The 19,003-nt window shown below is 40.8% G+C and overlaps 1 protein-coding gene and 1 long non-coding RNA gene across 3 annotated transcripts in view; one reads left to right on the forward strand and one right to left on the reverse strand.

Annotated features, from left to right (window-relative positions):
- The window catches only part of LOC144018630 (bromodomain-containing protein 3-like), a 32,264-nt gene extending 14,322 nt beyond the window's left edge, over positions 1-17,942 (forward strand). The window contains exons 7-12 of one of the 2 annotated variants that reach the window (XM_077521003.1): positions 5,961-6,365; positions 7,991-8,119; positions 10,899-11,105; positions 11,204-11,460; positions 14,522-14,832; positions 17,028-17,942. In XM_077521003.1, the coding sequence (XP_077377129.1) occupies positions 5,961-6,365; positions 7,991-8,119; positions 10,899-11,105; positions 11,204-11,460; positions 14,522-14,832; positions 17,028-17,146 (1,428 nt within the window). In that variant the 3' untranslated portion in view covers positions 17,147-17,942. The remainder of the gene's footprint in view (positions 1-5,960; positions 6,366-7,990; positions 8,120-10,898; positions 11,106-11,203; positions 11,461-14,521; positions 14,833-17,027) is intronic. The other variant, XM_077521004.1, reaches the window with a different exon arrangement.
- Positions 2,952-4,931, reverse strand: LOC144018632 (uncharacterized). The gene is made up of 3 exons (XR_013283486.1): positions 4,536-4,931; positions 4,080-4,166; positions 2,952-3,998 (listed from the first exon to the last, which is right to left on the reverse strand). It is a non-coding gene; the product is annotated as an uncharacterized LOC144018632 (long non-coding RNA).
- Positions 17,943-19,003: the final 1,061 nt, after the last annotated feature.

Below are 19,003 nucleotides of genomic sequence, written 5' to 3' on the forward strand. Positions count from 1 at the left end.
AAATGCAAAGTACTTGGCATACAATAAAAGCACAATCGCGATTAAGAGGAGGCACCCGGGAGCTTCTTGTGTGGGGAAGACATCGTAAATTTTCAACTTTTTTTTTTCTTTCCTTGTTGGCAATGAGTAACCCCGTCATTCATCCAAACTGCACCACGTAACTTGTGCTCCAGCCTCGCACACAGAACATGTACCCACTGCCCACTTTAACACACGCAAACACACAGCCCTAACACACTCGCTTGTTGCTGACACTTTTTTTTTTTTTACTTGACACACTTTTCAAATACATGTGAACTTTTTTTTTTTTTTTTTTTCTGTGTTATTATTAAACAAGCAACATCCACACCATATGAAAGGCTTTTTTTTTCAGTGACTGGAAATATAGTCAACAAAAAAAGGGGGCAAGCCTGACAGCTGAGCATGTTGAGATGCGAACATCCAATCCAACACAACACACCCCTACAACTAGGATTTCACGATACCAGAAATTTAGTAGTCGATGCCGATACCACTGAAAATCCACGATTTTCGATGCCATTTCGACACCACGATAAAAATAGAAAATAAGCAATAAATTCCATGTACTTCAACATACACTCCTTTATTAGAAGTGAACAACAAACAATGATATTGTGTGCTTAAACAGAACAATTGGCATGTAGCTTTAAAGCATTACATTGAAATACTGTGTATTAATGTATTAAACAATAGAGTGAACAATAAAATAAAAATACTGTGCATGTACTAGCTAAGTACAGTAATAGCACAAATAATGTATATAGCTTACAACAATCTACTCTGCCATAGTATTCAGAAGCCATTTGAAATTAAAGCGAGTCCTTATATGACATAAGTGGTACAAGTGTCTACAAAAAAAAATAAAATAAAAATAAGAACGAATATTAAGCAAAGATGTGTTTCTGTAAGATGTGTTAATTTGTGGAATCATGTTGGTAATGATTTGAAAAGATGCAAGTCAATTGTTGAGTTTAAAAAAATGTTTAAAAGTAAAGTTCAAGAGCATTATTGTAAGGAAAGTGTAATGAAAATTGTATACGTGAGTATGAGGATGTATTATTGTGTATGCCTAAGAAATTCATGTACATACGCTACTGACTAATGTACGTATGTTAAAGTGTAATTGTCTACACGAGCAGGATTACACATTCTTTTATTGTAATGTATTAATTTACTGTATTTAATAATGAAATAAGTTAAAAGATACAGAGAATAAGGAGTAGGCTAGATAAGTTTTTAACTTCTTCCTACTCCCTTTGCACATGTTATTTGCTACTTGTTTGTTTGTTATGTTTATATGTTCAATAAACAAACAAACAGTACTAAACATTAAAATACTGTAAAATGAAAAATGCATCACAGAGCATGTAGCATTAAAAATAAAAATCTCATACTGTGCTTATTTACCAACCAGTTGCAGCACGTAGCCTCACACACACAAACAAAATAACGAATAGCGTTTGATATATTATTTGAGGGTTGTTTAATGTTACTTTAGGTGATTCAGTAAATTAGCTGCCCGGCAACTTTACCTAACTTTATTATGCGGGACAGATGAGGTTGAACATGACGCTAACGCAAACGTTACTTCGCAAAGCAGCTCATTGAGTGTGAATTTAGAAAATACCATTCAGTAAACTTATACAAGTACACTGTAAGATTTGTATGAAAATGTATTATTTATTGATCTGAAACTTCAGTCTTATAACTGTGAGCCACTGTATTGAACAAACAGGTTGTAACATTTTTCATGTTTGAACAGCATTGAAATATAAAGGCTAAATGTTACATTAATACAGTGCTTCCCGCCCGAAAGCTAAGACAAGGAAATATGACGAAGCGAATGGGGGGTGGAGGGGCGCGAGATGTTTGCTTCTTCCTCGGGGGGGCATGACGGAAAATAATTGAGAACCACTGCATTAATATAGGTCGCTTGCACATGTCGTCACTTCCGCCTCGGATTTGTCGTAGTCGCCATGCTGGGTGACCTCCATTTACGTAGTGATTCGGTCTAACACGTATCTATCACGTTTGTTGTCTGCGTTTAAAATGGTACATTGTTGCTGCATCGTTGGCTGTTCGAACAAAGCCAAGGGGGAAAATGGTCGGCCTTTCTTCCGAATTCCGAAAGTAATTAGGAACCAGGGCCTGGAGACAGAGGAGTGCGGACTCCGGAGGGAAGTCGTTACTTTGGGCTCGTGTGTGCAGCCATCACTTTGTGAGCGGTAAGCTTGTTTACCTTTATTTAATGCATGAGGATTAATAACGTTTCGACCGCCCATATATGGGCAAGTTGCTTATGTTTTGGATTCATGAGCAAGCAAGTTCGGTAGTACAAGCTGGCTAGCGGACGTTAGCCGAAAGCTAACATCGAACATTTTCACCCAAGTAGTGCCAGTGCAAAGTGTTTACTGCTGAAATTGGATTGATTAGTCTTGGGCTCTTAATGCCGATAACATGTTTTTTGGTGGCAAAATGTAAACTTGGAAAAAAGAGACAGAAGGGGGTGATGCAAGAAAACAGACCCCCGGTAGCCTACACATCATGCTAAATAACTTATTCACGGCCACCCTACTGCGGTAAAATAACCAGTCTTTCCATATTTTATTTGTTTATATATTTGTTTATTTTAACAGGTCGCCCTGCGCCCGTTTTTCTGTCCAATCATCCCGACTGGGCTCCAACATTAAAGTTGGGTCCCAAGTTACAACATCTATGTCTCAGCCCAGTCGGTGCCAAGATATGAACGTGCACAGGAGAGACAAGCAAAGAAAAGACGACTCGAAGTGGCAGAGATTGTTGCAGTTATGCAGCCAGATGGCTCCAGTAACCTGTACCCTCAAGTACTGCTGACATCATTGACTCTGGTATGCCACTCAGAATTCATTACATGATATATTGTATGCATGAGTAAATGTATGTGTTTATGTTTGTGTGTGTACACGCACCTTATATTTTAGAGACATTTGGAAGTGTTTATAGAAATAAGTATTTGCCTGTAGCAATGTTCATACATTAAAAAATGCAACAAAATGTGTACATTTCTTTTACACTGACAAAAAAACTATACTACTTTACTATATTAAACCTATTACTGGTACCGTATTTTTTTGTGATTTTTTCTTTATTTTTTTCTTTAGGGATCTCATGCCACACCGACTTGATTGCCAATGACATGATGGAAACGAAGGCGAGCATCAAAGCATTGGAGGAGGACAACATGCGACTGTTTGTTTGGCGCTAATAAAGGCAGCGTTTATACAAATTCTATTGTTGGGTTTGTTTACAAAGCTATACATAATACAAATGACAGGATTTGACTCAATGTGCAATATGGTCCCTCTTAAAGTAATGGCATAAATCTCTATTATTTCTAAAAGCACAAAAAATGAAGTGAATAATGATTAGATGTAGTAATTTCAGGGATAAAATTGAACTGTTAATTAATGTATTTATTTTAGCACAGGTGCCTACCATCCTGATGACGGTATGATGTAATGTTGATGGGGTACGCAATGACTTTCATTATACTATGTACAGAGGAAAAAGTTGCTCTCTTTTAAATTTGTTTAATGTAAGACAAGTACCAGTACTGTGTTACAGTTTTCCCAATAATCCTTGTTTCACACTTGTCACAAAACCACTGTCCTTTTGGCAGTCTAGATTGGCACACTTCAAGTGATATCATTTGATTTTACAATCTGCTGCAGCACAAAAAACTACTTTATTCCGCATCTTTGAAGTACATGAGCAAGTGGTAGGTGACAGCGGCTGAGCAGGAACACTGGAAGTCCACTGCTGATCTAGTAAATGCTCTCCCGAGCAGTTCAGGTAAGGAGGGGACTTTGGGGAAAAAAAAAACTCTGGCTTTTCCAGCTGGCCAAAACGAGCGATCTGGGTGGACTCGCTCAATCACACTTTGTCCACACCACAAAGTCGCAGAAGTCCCGTCCAGTTAAACTCATCTGTGCCTGAATCTGAAAATATTACAAACATTGTAATGAAAATATGAAACATAGAATTAAATAAGAAACTACAAAAAGTAAAGCCATACATACCTGGTAATAATATTGGTGTTGTCGTGACAAGTGATGGGAATTGTTGCCATCCGGCACCAGACAGAAATTGGGTGTTGTGACAGCCTCCTTAACCGTGAGATCATAAGAAAAGCTGTCAGTATGCTCAGTAGTTACCATGAACACGTTTTATTGTACTGGAAACTGAAACTAAAAATACGTCCTCTGAGAGTGGTTAACCTTAACCATTTAGAATAAGTTGATTAAGTAACATGTAACTAGTGAAAGGGTAGCATTAAATTTAATTAAGCCACGGGGAGGCTGTGCATAGTTACTTTTTATTCTTATACGCTCTGCCATATTTGCCTGTTCTAAAATGATTAGAAAAACCACATCAGGTAAACCCAGCTGTGCATGTAAACACAATGATAACAGGAAGCCTGAGAACAAATCAATATTTTTGTGTGCAGAATTACCAACACCATGTGGTTTACTTACGTGCAACAGCAACAGTTTCTTCTGATGCGATGTTAAAGTTTACACTCTGTATCCACCCGCTTACAAAATAATTGTAAGCCTCCAGGGATTTGTTGGCGTGTTATGGAGCATGTTGTCAACACGAGGTAGTGAAAAATGTCCAGAGAAGTCACATTTGGCCAGCAAGCTTTCTCCGTCAAAAAAAAAATCACCCTTGGTCAGGACGTAATTAGGATCAATCCCACCACACAGAGACACCTTCTGCCTGTATCGTTGTTTTTGATCTTCCGGTAAATCGTGAAAATACTGCGTAAATGACATCAGGTTGATAAGCTCTACCGTGTAACTCACGAGTGTACCTTGTGAACCGGCGGACACCCAAGATGGCGCCCGAAGAAAAAACTCCCATGATGCATTACGATGTGCAAGCGACCTATAACATTCTTCCATGCTTAAGGTGTGAAAGTTAAACGTTTTGTTGAATATTTTCCATCAAAAATGGATGTTAAAAAAATCGATTCGGCTGCCTATTGAACCGATTCGAGAATTGCGTGCTGTAGTATCGCGATATATTGCCGAATCAATTTTTTTGAACACCCTTAATAAATAAATAAATATATATATATATATATATATATATATAGAGAGAGAGAGAGATAGATATGTATATATATATATATAGAGAGAGAGATAGATATGTATATATAGATATATTAGGGCTGGGAATCTTTGACTGTTACGATTTTTGGGTCTACGATTCGATTCAGAATCGATTCTCGATTCAAACGATTTTCGATTCAAAAGGATTTTATTGACAAATGATTTCTGCTTCAATTTACAGTGATGCACAGCATTGTCATGAGCTACTCCAGTCTGCTTTGCAAGACAAAATGACAAATAGAGACATTAAAGTGTCTTTTTTTTTTTTTGTTTTTTTTTGTTTTGTTTTGTTTAAACATTTATTAATTTTGTATTGTAAGTGCCTTTTTCCACAAAAACAACATGTGGGCTACAACTGCCTTTTCCCCTTCTTCTTAATTTCTAATTTTAATAAAATAGATTTTTTTGATATTAATATCGATTCGATTAATAAGTGAGAATCTCGATTCTTTTATGAATCGATTATTTATATATATATATATATATATATATATATATATATATATATATATATATATATATATATATATATATATATACACCCACACACACACACACACACATACACGTTTTTGGGAGCAAATGTGTTTGAAGTGGCAGTCAATGAGATGAATAGCGAAGAGGTCACGTTACTGAGTGACATTTTGAGCTGCACGTTCTGAGTGACAGAAATGAAGTGTTTCTTTTTTTTTTCTTGTTGGCCCTTAGGAGGCGCTGCAATGTCCATGTTTGCAAATGATGATCCATGAAAACAATGTCAAGAATGGTCTTTTGGTGTGCCAACAGAAGAAGGGCGTGAAGAGGAAAGCCGACACTACCACGCCCACCACGTCGGCCATTTCAGCGGGCCGCGCCGACTCGCCCGGTGCGCAGGACGTCAAGCCAGCCAAACTGGCCTCGGCCCGCCGGGAGGCCGCCGCCCGGCCCGCCAAAGTGCGGCGGGAGGCGGGCGAGGAGCCGGCGGCCGGCGACGTGGTCGGCGGCGCAGCTGGCGGCGGCGGTGGCGGAGGCAGGAAGGCGGGCAAGCTGGGCGAGCAGATGAAACACTGCGACGCCATCTTGAAGGAGATGCTGTCGAAAAAGCACGCCGCCTACGCGTGGCCCTTCTACAAGCCTGTCGACGCCGAAGCGCTGGAGCTACACGACTACCACGACATCATCAAGCACCCCATGGACCTCAGCACCGTCAGGGTAACCCACGCCACCGGATGCTTATTTATTTATATATATATATATATATATATATATATATATATATGTATTAGGGATGTCCCGATCACATTTTTTTGCGTCCGAGTCTGAGTCACCTGATTTTAACGATCTGCCGATACCGAGTCCCGATCCGATTCCTCGGCAAAGTATTGAGGAAAAAAAAGTGCTTCTAATTTTTTTTTTTTTTTTTTTTTTAAACAAAACCATCCCAATAAGTTTGGAGGTTGCCATCAGAAGTGCACAAAAATAATGTTGCAATAACATTTATTTTCCTGTCTTACATTAAAAAAAAAAACATTAAAAAAAAATAAATAAAATTCTACTTATTGCTGTAACAACAAAGATCTTAAAAGATAAAATCAATTTTACGCAGTGCAAATGAAACTAAAGTGCTTTACTCCACTTGTAAGAGGTAGCTTCAAATTAAGCCACAAAAACCCATATCAGGGTAATGTGTATGTAACACAGCCAAAGTAGTATACTGTTAAAGGGGCTGTCTGCCGGATTCACTCAGGAAAATGCACTTTTTAAATACAGGATGTACACTAACTTTCTCTCAGTCAACACATCTGTGTTTTTGTTCATCTTTTTTGGTAATTTTGTCCTAAACCCCCACCTCCCCAGCCTGTATTTTGCCATTTTTTGTTTGTTTTGTAAACAGCGGGACGTAAACAGTGTTTACAACCCTCTAGCCAATCGCAGAGCGGGGGGGGGGGGTGTCGCAAACGGGGCCGGGCGAACGTGTCAGCTGCGTGACGTCACTCCAGCGGCAATTTGAAAGCACGCACGGATTTTTTTTTCTTCACTCACTCATTCACACATGTAAGCTACTGTGAGTGAGTGAGTGATACTGTTTTAATGCAGTATCGGTATAGGAACAACACTAGTACACTAGTATGTATATATGTATGCGTGTGTGTGTGTGTGTATATATATATATATATATATATATATATTTATTTATTTGTGTATGTGTGCGTGCGTTTGTGTGCATGCGTTTGCATGCGTGTGTGCGTGCAAATACGTATAAATATATACTCATTAATTCACCTAAAACCTTATAAAAATCCCATTGCCCTTCACCTTAACCAGGTACTTCAGAGTCTCGCCAGAGTTGTGAGGTTCAAATGGTCAGGAGACCAGAGAAAAGGTCAGAAAGGATAAACAGAAAAGAAAGATAAATCAAAGTGAAATCCAGCACCGACCAAACACTTCCTGCCTTCCCCATGGTTACAAAATCAAAGTCTTACGCCAACCCCAGAAGCCTCTAAATTCCAACAAATTAAAGAGATCTCAAGAGACCAGAGGAAAAACTAAAGAGAGGAAGGAGGGAAGGATCGATGAGGCAGAGTGAGATCCATAGAAACCAGTACATCCAATCCATCAAAGTGAAATCCAGCACCAACCAAACCCCTCCTGCGTGGTTACAAAACCAGAGTCTTATGCCAACCCCAGAAACCTCAAACTTCCAATAAATTGAGGAGATCTCAAGTGACATATACATATATACATATATACATATATACATATATATATATATATATATTATTTTATTTTATTTTTTTTTTTTTTGGTGCGGTGACATTTGTGGGCTTTTGTTTCAGAAAAAGATGGACAAAGGCGAGTACTGCGACCCTCAGAGCTTCGCCACCGACGTCCGGTTAATGTTCTCCAACTGCTACAAGTACAACCCCCCCGACCACGAGGTGGTGGCCATGGCGCGAAAGCTGCAGGTACGTCCAACTTTGCTCTGCAAGATGAACATCTCGCAGTATTTGTGAGTGCACAAACTCCGGAGAATACATCTCGTATCAAGCCCGTTGATTTCCACTGATCCGAACCGTTTGAAAGCACGATATAAATAAAGGTTACTTGACTTGACTTGATCAATCACAGAGCAACATGGTGTTTGGGGATATGCAGCTGTTGTTGAATTACAGTTACAATTCTTTCATTAAAAATATACACGTTTCCTCCTGTACTAAACATAATGAAGCGTATAATTTATAGTGTTGTTCCGATACAAATTCTGGTATCGACAGAGGCCCCGATACTGCATTAAAACAATGGTATCGGTATCGGTGAATACTCACAAGTACCATGCCGATACCATTAATTCCAACGCTAATATAGGATTTTGGATGCATCTTGTGTCTTGCTTGTGCACGACATTCACTGATATGTGACATGTTCACTACATGCTGATGATCTAAGATATCCTATTGGCTCTTGAATGCTCTGAACCAATGGCAGGACAGCTTTTTCATGTTGAGGGAAAAAAACAAAAAATGTTGCTATCGGTATCGGCCGATACTGCAAAGCTGGGCATCGGAATCGGTATCGGGGGCCAAAAAACGGTATCGGAACAACACTTATAATTTATACATGTATTTAAGGCAAGTTGTGAAATGTCAGAAGTCCTCTTGTTTATATGGTCTGAAGTCGGATATATCAGTTGTTTTTTACCTGTTCCGACCTGATAGTGTTCTGGGCTAAAGTAAATAACCAAAATGGTGGATAGCGGTAAATTGTTTTTTATTTTGGTCATCAAAACTCATTTTGACCTCCAGCAATCTTAACTGCTCGCAATTATGCTTCATTTATTGTTTTTCATAAGCATTCCATACAGTTAAGTAGTTGATAGTGTTGTTCCGATACCGATACTGGTATCGGCAGAGGTGCCGATACTGCATTAAAACAGTGGTATCGGTATTGGTGACTACTCACAACTAACATGCCGATACCATTAATTCTAACACTAATATAGGATTTTGGAGGCAACATCTTGTGTCCTGCTCGTGCACGACATTCACTGATATGTGACATGTTCACTGCATGCCAATCTAAGATATCCTATTGGCCCTTGAATGCTGTGAACCAATGGCAGGACAGCTTTTTCATGTTGAGGGAAAAAAAAAAACTTAGGTATCGGTATGGTATCGGTATCGGCCGATACTGCAAAGCTAGGTATCGGTATCGGGAGCCAAAAAACTGTATCGGAACAACACTAGTATAATTTATATATATATATATGCATATATATATATATGCATATATATGCATATATATATATATATATATGCATATATATGCATATATATATATATATATATGTATTATATATATATATATATATATATATATATATATATATATATACATATATGTATACATATACATACAGTGATACCTCAGCTAAGGCGAAAAGTTTGTCTTCCGAACATTTATTTCCCATAAGAAACCATTAAAATGAGAATAATCCGTTCCCAGGTCCCTATAGAACATAATTTTCTACTAAATAAGCCTTAAAACTACACAAAAATATACCTTATTTTATGTATAATAAATGTGCTATTGTATTGTAATTAAAGAAATAAACTGTACTGTATAATAAAGTCGTTTTATTTACCTTTGTGATGGTAGTTCTTAAGGATGGTAGCAATGGTAGACTTACTTCATTCGCGAGCGTTTCACCGCGTAGAGTGTTTATGGAACGGTTGCCGCTCATTCGCGCTTTCGTGCTCACCGGAGCGGAGGAGGTGTGTCCCTTGGTGAACAAGGAAGTGGAGCACTTTAGCGAGTCAACAAAAAGTGAGCACCGCCAACTACTTTTACCTCTTTCCTGGGACTAAACTGCCGTGGCACTATTTTCTCCTTTTTTGAGGTACGTGATAGCACTTTCGCTTTTTTTAGTGGCGCGAACTCCATTGACTACAATGCAAACGCGCCGCCGTCCCTCGCTTTTGGTGAGAACGTAGCATTAGACTTAACACTAGCCTGTGGTGGTGTCTTTTTCGGTCCCATAATAGCAAAAGTACACTCAATATGGTCCAAAATATCTATCAAACACAAACCGCGTCCGCACTAAAAGAAAGGGGGTGACGAACTGGGACGCCGTGAGCGTGCGTCAGCTTCTCGTGGCCGCCACCGTGGTGCTGTTTGACCGCGTGGTTTGGTTCGTCCGCCGAAAACTAGTTCGTCAGCAGAGACTATATGCTCGCGAATTTAATGTTCGTGAGGCGAAAAGTTCGTGAGCTTAAGCGTTCGTCAGCCGAGGTATCACTGTGTATATATATATATATATATATATATATATACGTATGTATGTAGAGAGAGACAGAGACAGAGACAGAGAGAGATCAGTGGCATCATCCAATCAGCTGGAAGTATTGTATGGAATGCCCCGCCTTTCCCGAGCAAATTACCATGGCGCGGTCCCAGATTGATCTTCTGGAGAACTCCCTTGAGTCAATCACAATTATCAATCTGGCTATTGGCAGGTTAGCAGTTACATCCCACATATATATTTATAATAATAATAATAAGCTCAAACTTGCAAATAGCTCCAAAAGATGCGAATGATGGAATTTTAATATTTGATTTGTATTTTATTTATTTATTTTATTTTTTTGCACGCGTGGAATGAATTTGTGGGGGAATGAAAAATCTGCGTGTTTGTTGTGGTCCATTTGCGACTTGATCAAGCATGTTGTGCTGCTGTCCCGCCCACAGGACGTGTTTGAGATGCGCTTCGCCAAGATCCCCGACGAGGGCGTGGAGGCGTCGGCGCCGTCCACCACGCCATTGGTTAGTAAAAGCACGGCCTCGTCCGACAGCAGCAACAACTCCTCCTCAGACGAGTCGTCCGACTCGGAGGAGGAGCGCGCCACGCGATTGGCTGAGCTACAGGAGCAGGTTGGTGCTGCCGGCCAATCCCAGGTCAAGAACGTTCTACTCGTCTCCTCCTCCTCGCTCGAGCCGGTCGGTCGGTCGGTCGGTCCGCTCGCCCGCGGACGCTAACGAGCTTTTCCCTCCAGCTGAAGGCTGTGCACGAGCAGCTGGCCGTCCTGTCGCAGGCGCCCGTCAGCAAGCCCAAGAAGAAGAAGGAGAAGAAGGACAAGAAGAAGGACAAGACCGCCGCCTCCGACAAGGTCGCCTCCGCTGCTGCCGCAAAGGCCAAGCCCGACGACGACAAGAAACCCAAGGCCGCTGCCGCCGCCCAGCAGCCCAAGGCGGCCAATCAGAAGAAGGCGCCGGCGCGCAAAGCCAACAGCACCGTCGCCGCCACCGCCAGGTCAGCGAGCGTTTTCAATTTTATTGCTCTTTTTAACTCTATTTATTAGGGGTGTCACGATTCGCCAACTCCACGATTCGATTTAAATTTCGATTTTGGGGTCACGATTCGATTTTTTTTTCGATTTTTTTTTTTTTTTTTTTTTTTCCCGCTCCCCCACTTTATAACACAGAGGCATATGCTTCTGTAGGCTAAGGCTAGTCTATGATCATTGGTTCTATTCATTGTACAGTAAATCTTATTTCAAAAGATCGGCTACATATAGGTGATGCAATTTCCATATTATTTTTGTGTAAATTTATGTAATATATGATAATTGACATTAGGCAGGAATGATCAAATTCAAAGAATTTATTTACAATATAAAGTTAACCGTCTTGTTCTTACTGAAGTGTAAAATAAAAAATAAAAAAACAAAAACAAAAAGTCACAGTGGGTGCCTGCCATCTATTGACTGTTTTTGGTTACAACAGTGTGCTGTGCGTTCCTCTTAAAATAATGTGCAATGTGCAACAACAACAAAAAATATATTGTATCCAAAGTCATGGAACAAATACAGCCTGAACAAACTATATCCCAACATTTACAGTTGCTGGGCATACTGTAGCGTGGTTCAAGTACACTAATTAAATGTTTGAATCCAGCGTTTTCCAAGGCTGCAGGTCTGCTGCTATAAATAGACCTATGGATCTGGCGTTTCGCGCGAGCTGAAGTGTGTGGAAGTTTCACTGTAAATGAGGATGAAATAGTTGGTTGGACCGTTGTTTTCCCACTTCTAGTTGAATTTGATAAATCTAAATCTTTGTGATGCCTGCGTAAATGTCCCGTCATGTTTGTCGTGTTTCCCGTTGTTACGGCTGTCGGCTCGGGCCCGCCGCCGGCTCCGCTCCCCTAGTATGTATGTGTTTGTTTGTGTCGGCTGGTGCCCGTATAATGGTACTTCAGTTTGAATGCGCCAGCGCGACACTCTGATTGGAGGACTGTGCCAGCGCGACACTCCGATTGGACGACTGTGCCAGCGCGACACTCCGATTGGACGACTGTGCCAGCGCGACGCTATTGTGTATCCGTGTTGTTTCTCCTCCGTTCTGTCAGTTCTGTCAAATGCGGTTATTATTTGTTCACCTTCCACTTTCACTCCCTTGTCAAACCCCTGCCTGAAATTTCAATTAAAACTACTCAGATGTTAAAGTCGACCCGTGTTTATCTACTCTATATTTTCTGTTATTGTGTTACTTCCCTTCCCCTTGACGAGCCGGGCGTAACACCGTGGCCGAGTACAGTACGCGCACATAGCATATCTTGCAACTGTGGTCTTTTTATCGACAACGTGAACGTTGTCGACATAACTCACCGGGAACGCAAAATGTTTCCAAACTGGTGACGAGAGAAGCGGGAGCGGCTTGAAGCACCATTGCTGTGTCTGTCCGCGCTTGCCATCATGACTGCAGGAGAAGTCAGCTAACAAGTGCCGTTAGCTAGTAGCTGAATGGCTGCGTCTCATTTGCTTTCCTGGGAGGTGGCGGTGGCGGCGGTGGCGGCGGGCGCGGGGGGGGGGGGGGCATCGAATCGTGTGTCCTCTCTTCTATTTCGATGCTCGAAATCGTGACGTAATTTCGATCGATTTCGATAAAAAATCGAAATCGTGACACCCTTACTATTTATTATGTTAACTTTATTTAGGGTTATTTATTTATTTGTATTTTTTATTTTGTTTATTAATTTATTTTATTTTTATCATTTTACTTATATTTACTTTTTTATTTGATATATTTTATTTGATATATTATATATTTTTTATAATTTATATTGACTTATATTATATTTATTTTATAATTTACCTTTATTAACTATTTAATTATTTTAGCTTCTGATTTTGAATTGTATTTCAAACATCAAAAAAGACAAAAACAAAAATAATTAAAAATAATTAATAAAAATAAAAATTGTGAAGCCAAGTTGTAAACATCAAAAATAATAATAAAGAAAAAAAGCAATTGAAGCAAACTTAACATCATATTAAGCAGGAAAAGATATAAAGTAAGACACTCATGAAGCAGTCTGGTAATAAGTTGGACATACATGTTCGAAAAGGAGTAGGAAGAAGTATAAACTTTTAAATTCCTTTATCTCCATTTCAACATCAAAATAGCTAAATATTTTTACAATTTACTAATTATTTCTTTTGTATGTGAACATTATTAAACATCAACAAAATTAGCCTACACTAAACGGTTAGCAATTGTGATTAGCATTAGCGCGCTAGCGATTACCATTTAACTCATTGACTGGCAGCCATTTTTACAGAAGCAATCCTGTTTGACTGGATTTGGACTGATTTTGCAAGGCCTACAGAATATTGTATTCTATTGATATCAAAACATGGAACCTACCAAAAGAAAGATTAAGGTCTCTTCTTTCATCCAGAAAAAAAGTATATTTATATCTGTTTCTGTTTTGTAGCAATTAGCATTAGAATATAGCCAAGTTTCATCATTATTCACAAATCTGTTTAAAACTGTGGGGAAAAGATCTTTTTTCCAACGTGGCCCTGGTTGATCTCTTATGCTCTCCTTCCACCTGCTGGCCCTTTTTTGTAATGACTAGTAACTACCATTGCTTCAACCGTTCTTTGCAGTTGAGGCTGCATCGAAGCCTTCTGTATGCTCTAGCATAAAAAACTTATAAATATGTCTTTGGCACACTAAAAACATTCATAATAGAACGTATTTAGACGTTTTTGGGAGCAAATGAGTTAAAGGTAAACAAACACCAGCCAGCATTTAGTTTAGGCAATGCAAAAAGTGACTTGCAGGCAACATTTTGACTTTTAATAGTGGATGAGTAAAAGTGGAGCCGAGCTGCCTGTTAGCGACAATAAGTTTCTGTCTGACGCGTGTGTCTGCAAATTAGGTCCGTGTAGAAACATGGACGGTTGCGCAAAGTGCAAATACAATTCTGGGAGAGCCTGGTGGCAGACATCTTGCAAAGCGTCTGCTTCGCTGGGGTCGACCGGCATCCGAAGCAAACGCCAACGTGTCGTATCCTGCTCCGTCCCCAGGCAAGCCAAGAAGGGCGCCAAGGCGGGCGTCGGCGGCTCGGCCAACGGCGACGACGGCGGCGGCGGCGACGAGTCGTCTTCTCTGCCCATGTCGTATGACGAGAAACGCCAGCTGAGTCTGGACATCAACCGGCTGCCCGGAGAGAAGCTGGGCCGCGTGGTGCACATCATCCAGTCCAGGGAACCTTCCCTGAGGGACTCCAACCCCGACGAGATCGAGATCGACTTTGAGACCCTCAAGCCGTCCACGCTCCGGGAACTGGAGCGCTACGTCAAGTCGTGCCTGCAGAAGAAGCAGAGGAAGCTGATGCGTGAGTTGGCATGTCGCACAAATACGACTTCATGACAAGACACCCGAACGAGCGAGTGCCCGCTTTCTGTCTTCGAGCGTGCCTCCTTATCACTCAAGTCAGTCAGTCTCGCGCTCGAGATATTCGTCCATTTTCTCAGCCCGCTCCAAACCGCAATCAGTCCGACTTGAATCGGCATCAAAATGTCATCCCAGGCAAATTTTCACGCTGCAGAAAAGTTTGATTGCGTTTCAAGAGGTTGCGTGCTTGGAAAGTGCTTGCATGGGATGGGAGATGACGGAAGTTGACCTGATTTGTTTTCCCACTGATCTGTATATATGACTGGATATCCGATAGGCCAAGATTTTTGAGGTGGAGAGGCCGCCATATTGCTCCTCCCAACAAACGTTTTTCGTCATACCATCCGATACATTGACAGGATCGAACATTTGAGACAGTACTTATTAGTCGAAACAGCATCATTTATCATGTTTTAAATGTATTAAACAAGAGGACTTTGGACATTTGACAACTTGACTTAAATGCATGTAGAAATTGGCTCCTGACTCTCCACCATGGGCAACAGTTCTAGAAAGTTGCCCCGCGGCTCTGGAATGCCCTTCCAGAAGTTTAAAAAAAAAATAAAAAAATAAAAAATAAAAGGCCTTAAGACCTTTCTTTTAAAAATAGCCTATTAGGTTTGGATTGTTGTTTTTTTTTTTTTTGCTAATTTGCTGGGTTTTTAACTGTTTTATTTACTGTGGTTTGTTTTAACTTACATCTGTAGCACTTTGAGATTTCTTTGAAATATAAAGTGCATTACAAATTAAATGTGTTTTTATTATTATGATGATAAATTATATGCTTAATAATGTTTAGTACTTGTATAGAAACTTGTATTTTTTATGAAAGAATAACTATAATGAAAAAAATGCCTCTGCCAAATCTAATATTGGGGTCTAAGGAACTGAGCCATAAAAGTCAAAGGGGGTCTTCAAAGCAGCACATACTGTCCACTGGTTCATTTATTTTTTATTTTTTAATTTATTAAAAAAAATAGTGGCCACCACTGCATTCACCCACCGACCATCTACTATGTGCCTACAAGCTGTATATGTCTCAACTTTACGTATAGCGTCTAGTTGATACAGTAGTTTGCTCACGAAGTGGGAGTCGCAAGATGGCCGCCCAGTGACTTGAACGGCTTGCACGGGCGTGCATGGGCTCGCGGCTATCCAGTGATGTATACAGGTCACTGAGGTCAGTGTGTTTTCCTGACTGTTAGAAGTTGAATCAAGTGCCGCCTGCATGGGTCGACTTCTCCCGACTTTTCTCATTTCATCAATTGTTTTGATTAGAAAATCATCAAACTGTTTGATTTGTTGAGCAGCGACCGTGCACCTTTGTGTTCTCTGACATTTTCGTCATGCTTTCTTGTTGCTGGCGCAAACCGTCGTCATTGGCGACGAGTGTGTCATTCACTTACACGCGCGTGCGCTAAATTTGAAAATGGTCCGTGAAAAAGCAAAAGAATCCATTCTTTGCTATCGATATCATCAGCGATACTCAGTTTAGGATCGATTGCTTCCATACATGAAGCAACGGGAACGGCCCGAACGTTGGTTCCAATCCATGTGGCAACACTTTCAACCCACAACGAATCAAACTTTGACATTTGTGCAACGAGTGGATGGACTGTCAACTGATTGCTTTGGTCTGGACAGTCAGACCTCGTGTTACGACTCTTCTGTTGAGCTGAAACGCCCACGTTGTAAAAAAGCTAACCCGATAAGCGTCACAAGTATAAGCATTTTGGATTTATGTGGCCTGAGGACATTTTTTTATTTATTTATTATAAATTATTACTAATTAATTAATATTTTTTATTTTATAATTAGAATTTATTTTATTTATAATTAATGGTTATTAATTATTTATTTTTATTTTTTGGGACTTATATGTACTGAGGACATTTTTGAATTGAATTAAATTGAAAATAAACGTGAGTCATTTGCCCACAACCGTTTACGAGAGGCGTCAAGGGGTGGAGCTTGTCGATGTGCCCATTTTTAAAAAAATCCCACCCACTTTTAATACTTGGCTTTGCTGTGCGTCCGTCACAGGCGCAGGCGAGAGTCTGGGACGAACGGACGTGTCCATCAAGCAAGGCGGCGGCCATGTTGGCAATCATCCTTTTGTTTTTCTTTCCTTTCCAGAGAAGCAAGCTGGAGGCGGGGCCTCGGGAGGCGGGGCTAGTCGCTTGAGTGGCAGCTCGTCTTCCTCGTCTGACGACAGCTCATCGACGGGAACGTCCTCTTCCTCGGACACAGACTGAACACATGCGCACACACCCTGGACTTGTTACACACACACACACGTATATAAATATATAAATATATACACTCAAGTACACACACATACACACACAACCTGATGTATGTACATAAGCTGAGCTGTTTTTTTAGCATCTAGTTTTTTTTGTTTGTTTTTTTAATTTTGTGGAGGAAAAGAACAAGTGGACATGTTTTGACTTTTGTGTGTCAAATTTTCCCTCACAGGAATCGAACACACGTCAGAGTGTTTTCCTCGACAGACGTTACTGGCCAATAAAAATCCTTGTGATGCCACATGGCCCCACCCCTTCCAAACAAACACTACATGGCTCACTTCCTGTCGGGAGCACCCCCGCCAAAAAAAAAGAAAAAAAGAAGGAAGGTTTTAATCTCTGAAATGTTCTCTTCTTAATCCCATTTTAGCCCCGCCCCCCCAGCCGTCATCATCACTCGTTTGGTGGGGCGGGCGCGCACACGCGACTTTTGTTTTGAGTTGCTCCAGCAGTTGATTTTTGTATTTTACTAAGAAAAAAGGCAAAAAGCGTGATTTGATGTGTTTGCATGCACTCCGTCGGGCCGTCCGTACGTCAGTCAGCACTGTATAGTAGCTTCCTGTATAGTCGCTTCTCTCTTCTTCAACTAGCTTCCTGTGTAGTGGCCGCGTGTGCTCGCATGCCTCGCGGTAGCTAACACACGAGAAGCCAAAAGAAGAAAAAAAAAATGGTTTGGTGTAATTACTGATATGGGATCCTTATTTTCTGACTTCCTTTCTTTTCATAAATAAACACGTCAAGTGACCTTGGCCTGGCTGACTCCGCCCTCATTGGCCCGCTGCTGGTGCTAGCACGCTAATGCTACGCTAAGTTAGCTTTGGAGGACACCCAATCGGTTGAAATGTTGCTGAATATCGAGCGTACGAGGACACTTTTGAGCGTTTGCCGCGTGCGTGTGGGCAAGAAGGCACTTTTGAGATGTTTATTGGCGACGTCGTTGCACTTTCTCACCTTGCAATTCCCTCAACGCGCTTTGACAACTCGTTCAACCGGCCGATGATGACGACAGCAGCAACTGGCGGTTCAGTATCTCGCTCAAGGATACTCCCGTGTGGTCACAAGTACAGCACGGGGTCCAACCCACAACCTCTGAGAGGCCACCACTCCCAATGAGCCACGCCACCCCCAATATTGAAGGTCGACAAATGCAAAATGACAACACTGGCAAGTAGGGATGTAATGATAACAGCAATATAGTGATATCGTGATATGGAAACTGCCACAATATCGTCATCATGTTGCGATATTAAAAGCAGCACATGGCTTAAAAAAAAAGGTTAATTTCCATTTGTGCAGATGTAGCACCCTCTGGTTGGCTAGTTTTACATGCAGTTCATAGGGCATGTTTTGGCTCTTCTATGATTGAAATTCACACGAATGGTAATGTTTGTGAAGCGAGTCAAAATGTGAACAAACTCATTGTGTGCTTGCATTAGTGCCTCAATTATATAAATTTTTCTATGTAACATATTTTCAATTTCTTAAAGGGGCTGTCTGCCGGTTTCACTCAGGAAAATGCACTTTTTTAAAACAGGATTTAAACAAACAAACTACTTCTCAATTTATAGATATGGGCTTTTAATAACGCATGGGGGGGGATTTTGTCCGAAACCCGCACACCCCAGCCTGTATTTTGCCATTGTGTGTTTTGTAAACAGCGGGCCGTTTCTGTGGAAAGACAGTGTTTCCCTTCAGCCAATCGCAGAGCGGGGGGTGGCTTGTCGCAAACGGAGCGGGGCGAACGTGTCACCTGTGTGACGTCACTCCCGCGGCAATTTGAAAGCACGCACGGATTTTTTTTTTCAC

This window comes from Festucalex cinctus, chromosome 5 (genome assembly GCF_051991245.1).
Source record: "Festucalex cinctus isolate MCC-2025b chromosome 5, RoL_Fcin_1.0, whole genome shotgun sequence".
Taxonomy (NCBI): Eukaryota; Metazoa; Chordata; class Actinopteri; order Syngnathiformes; family Syngnathidae; genus Festucalex; species Festucalex cinctus.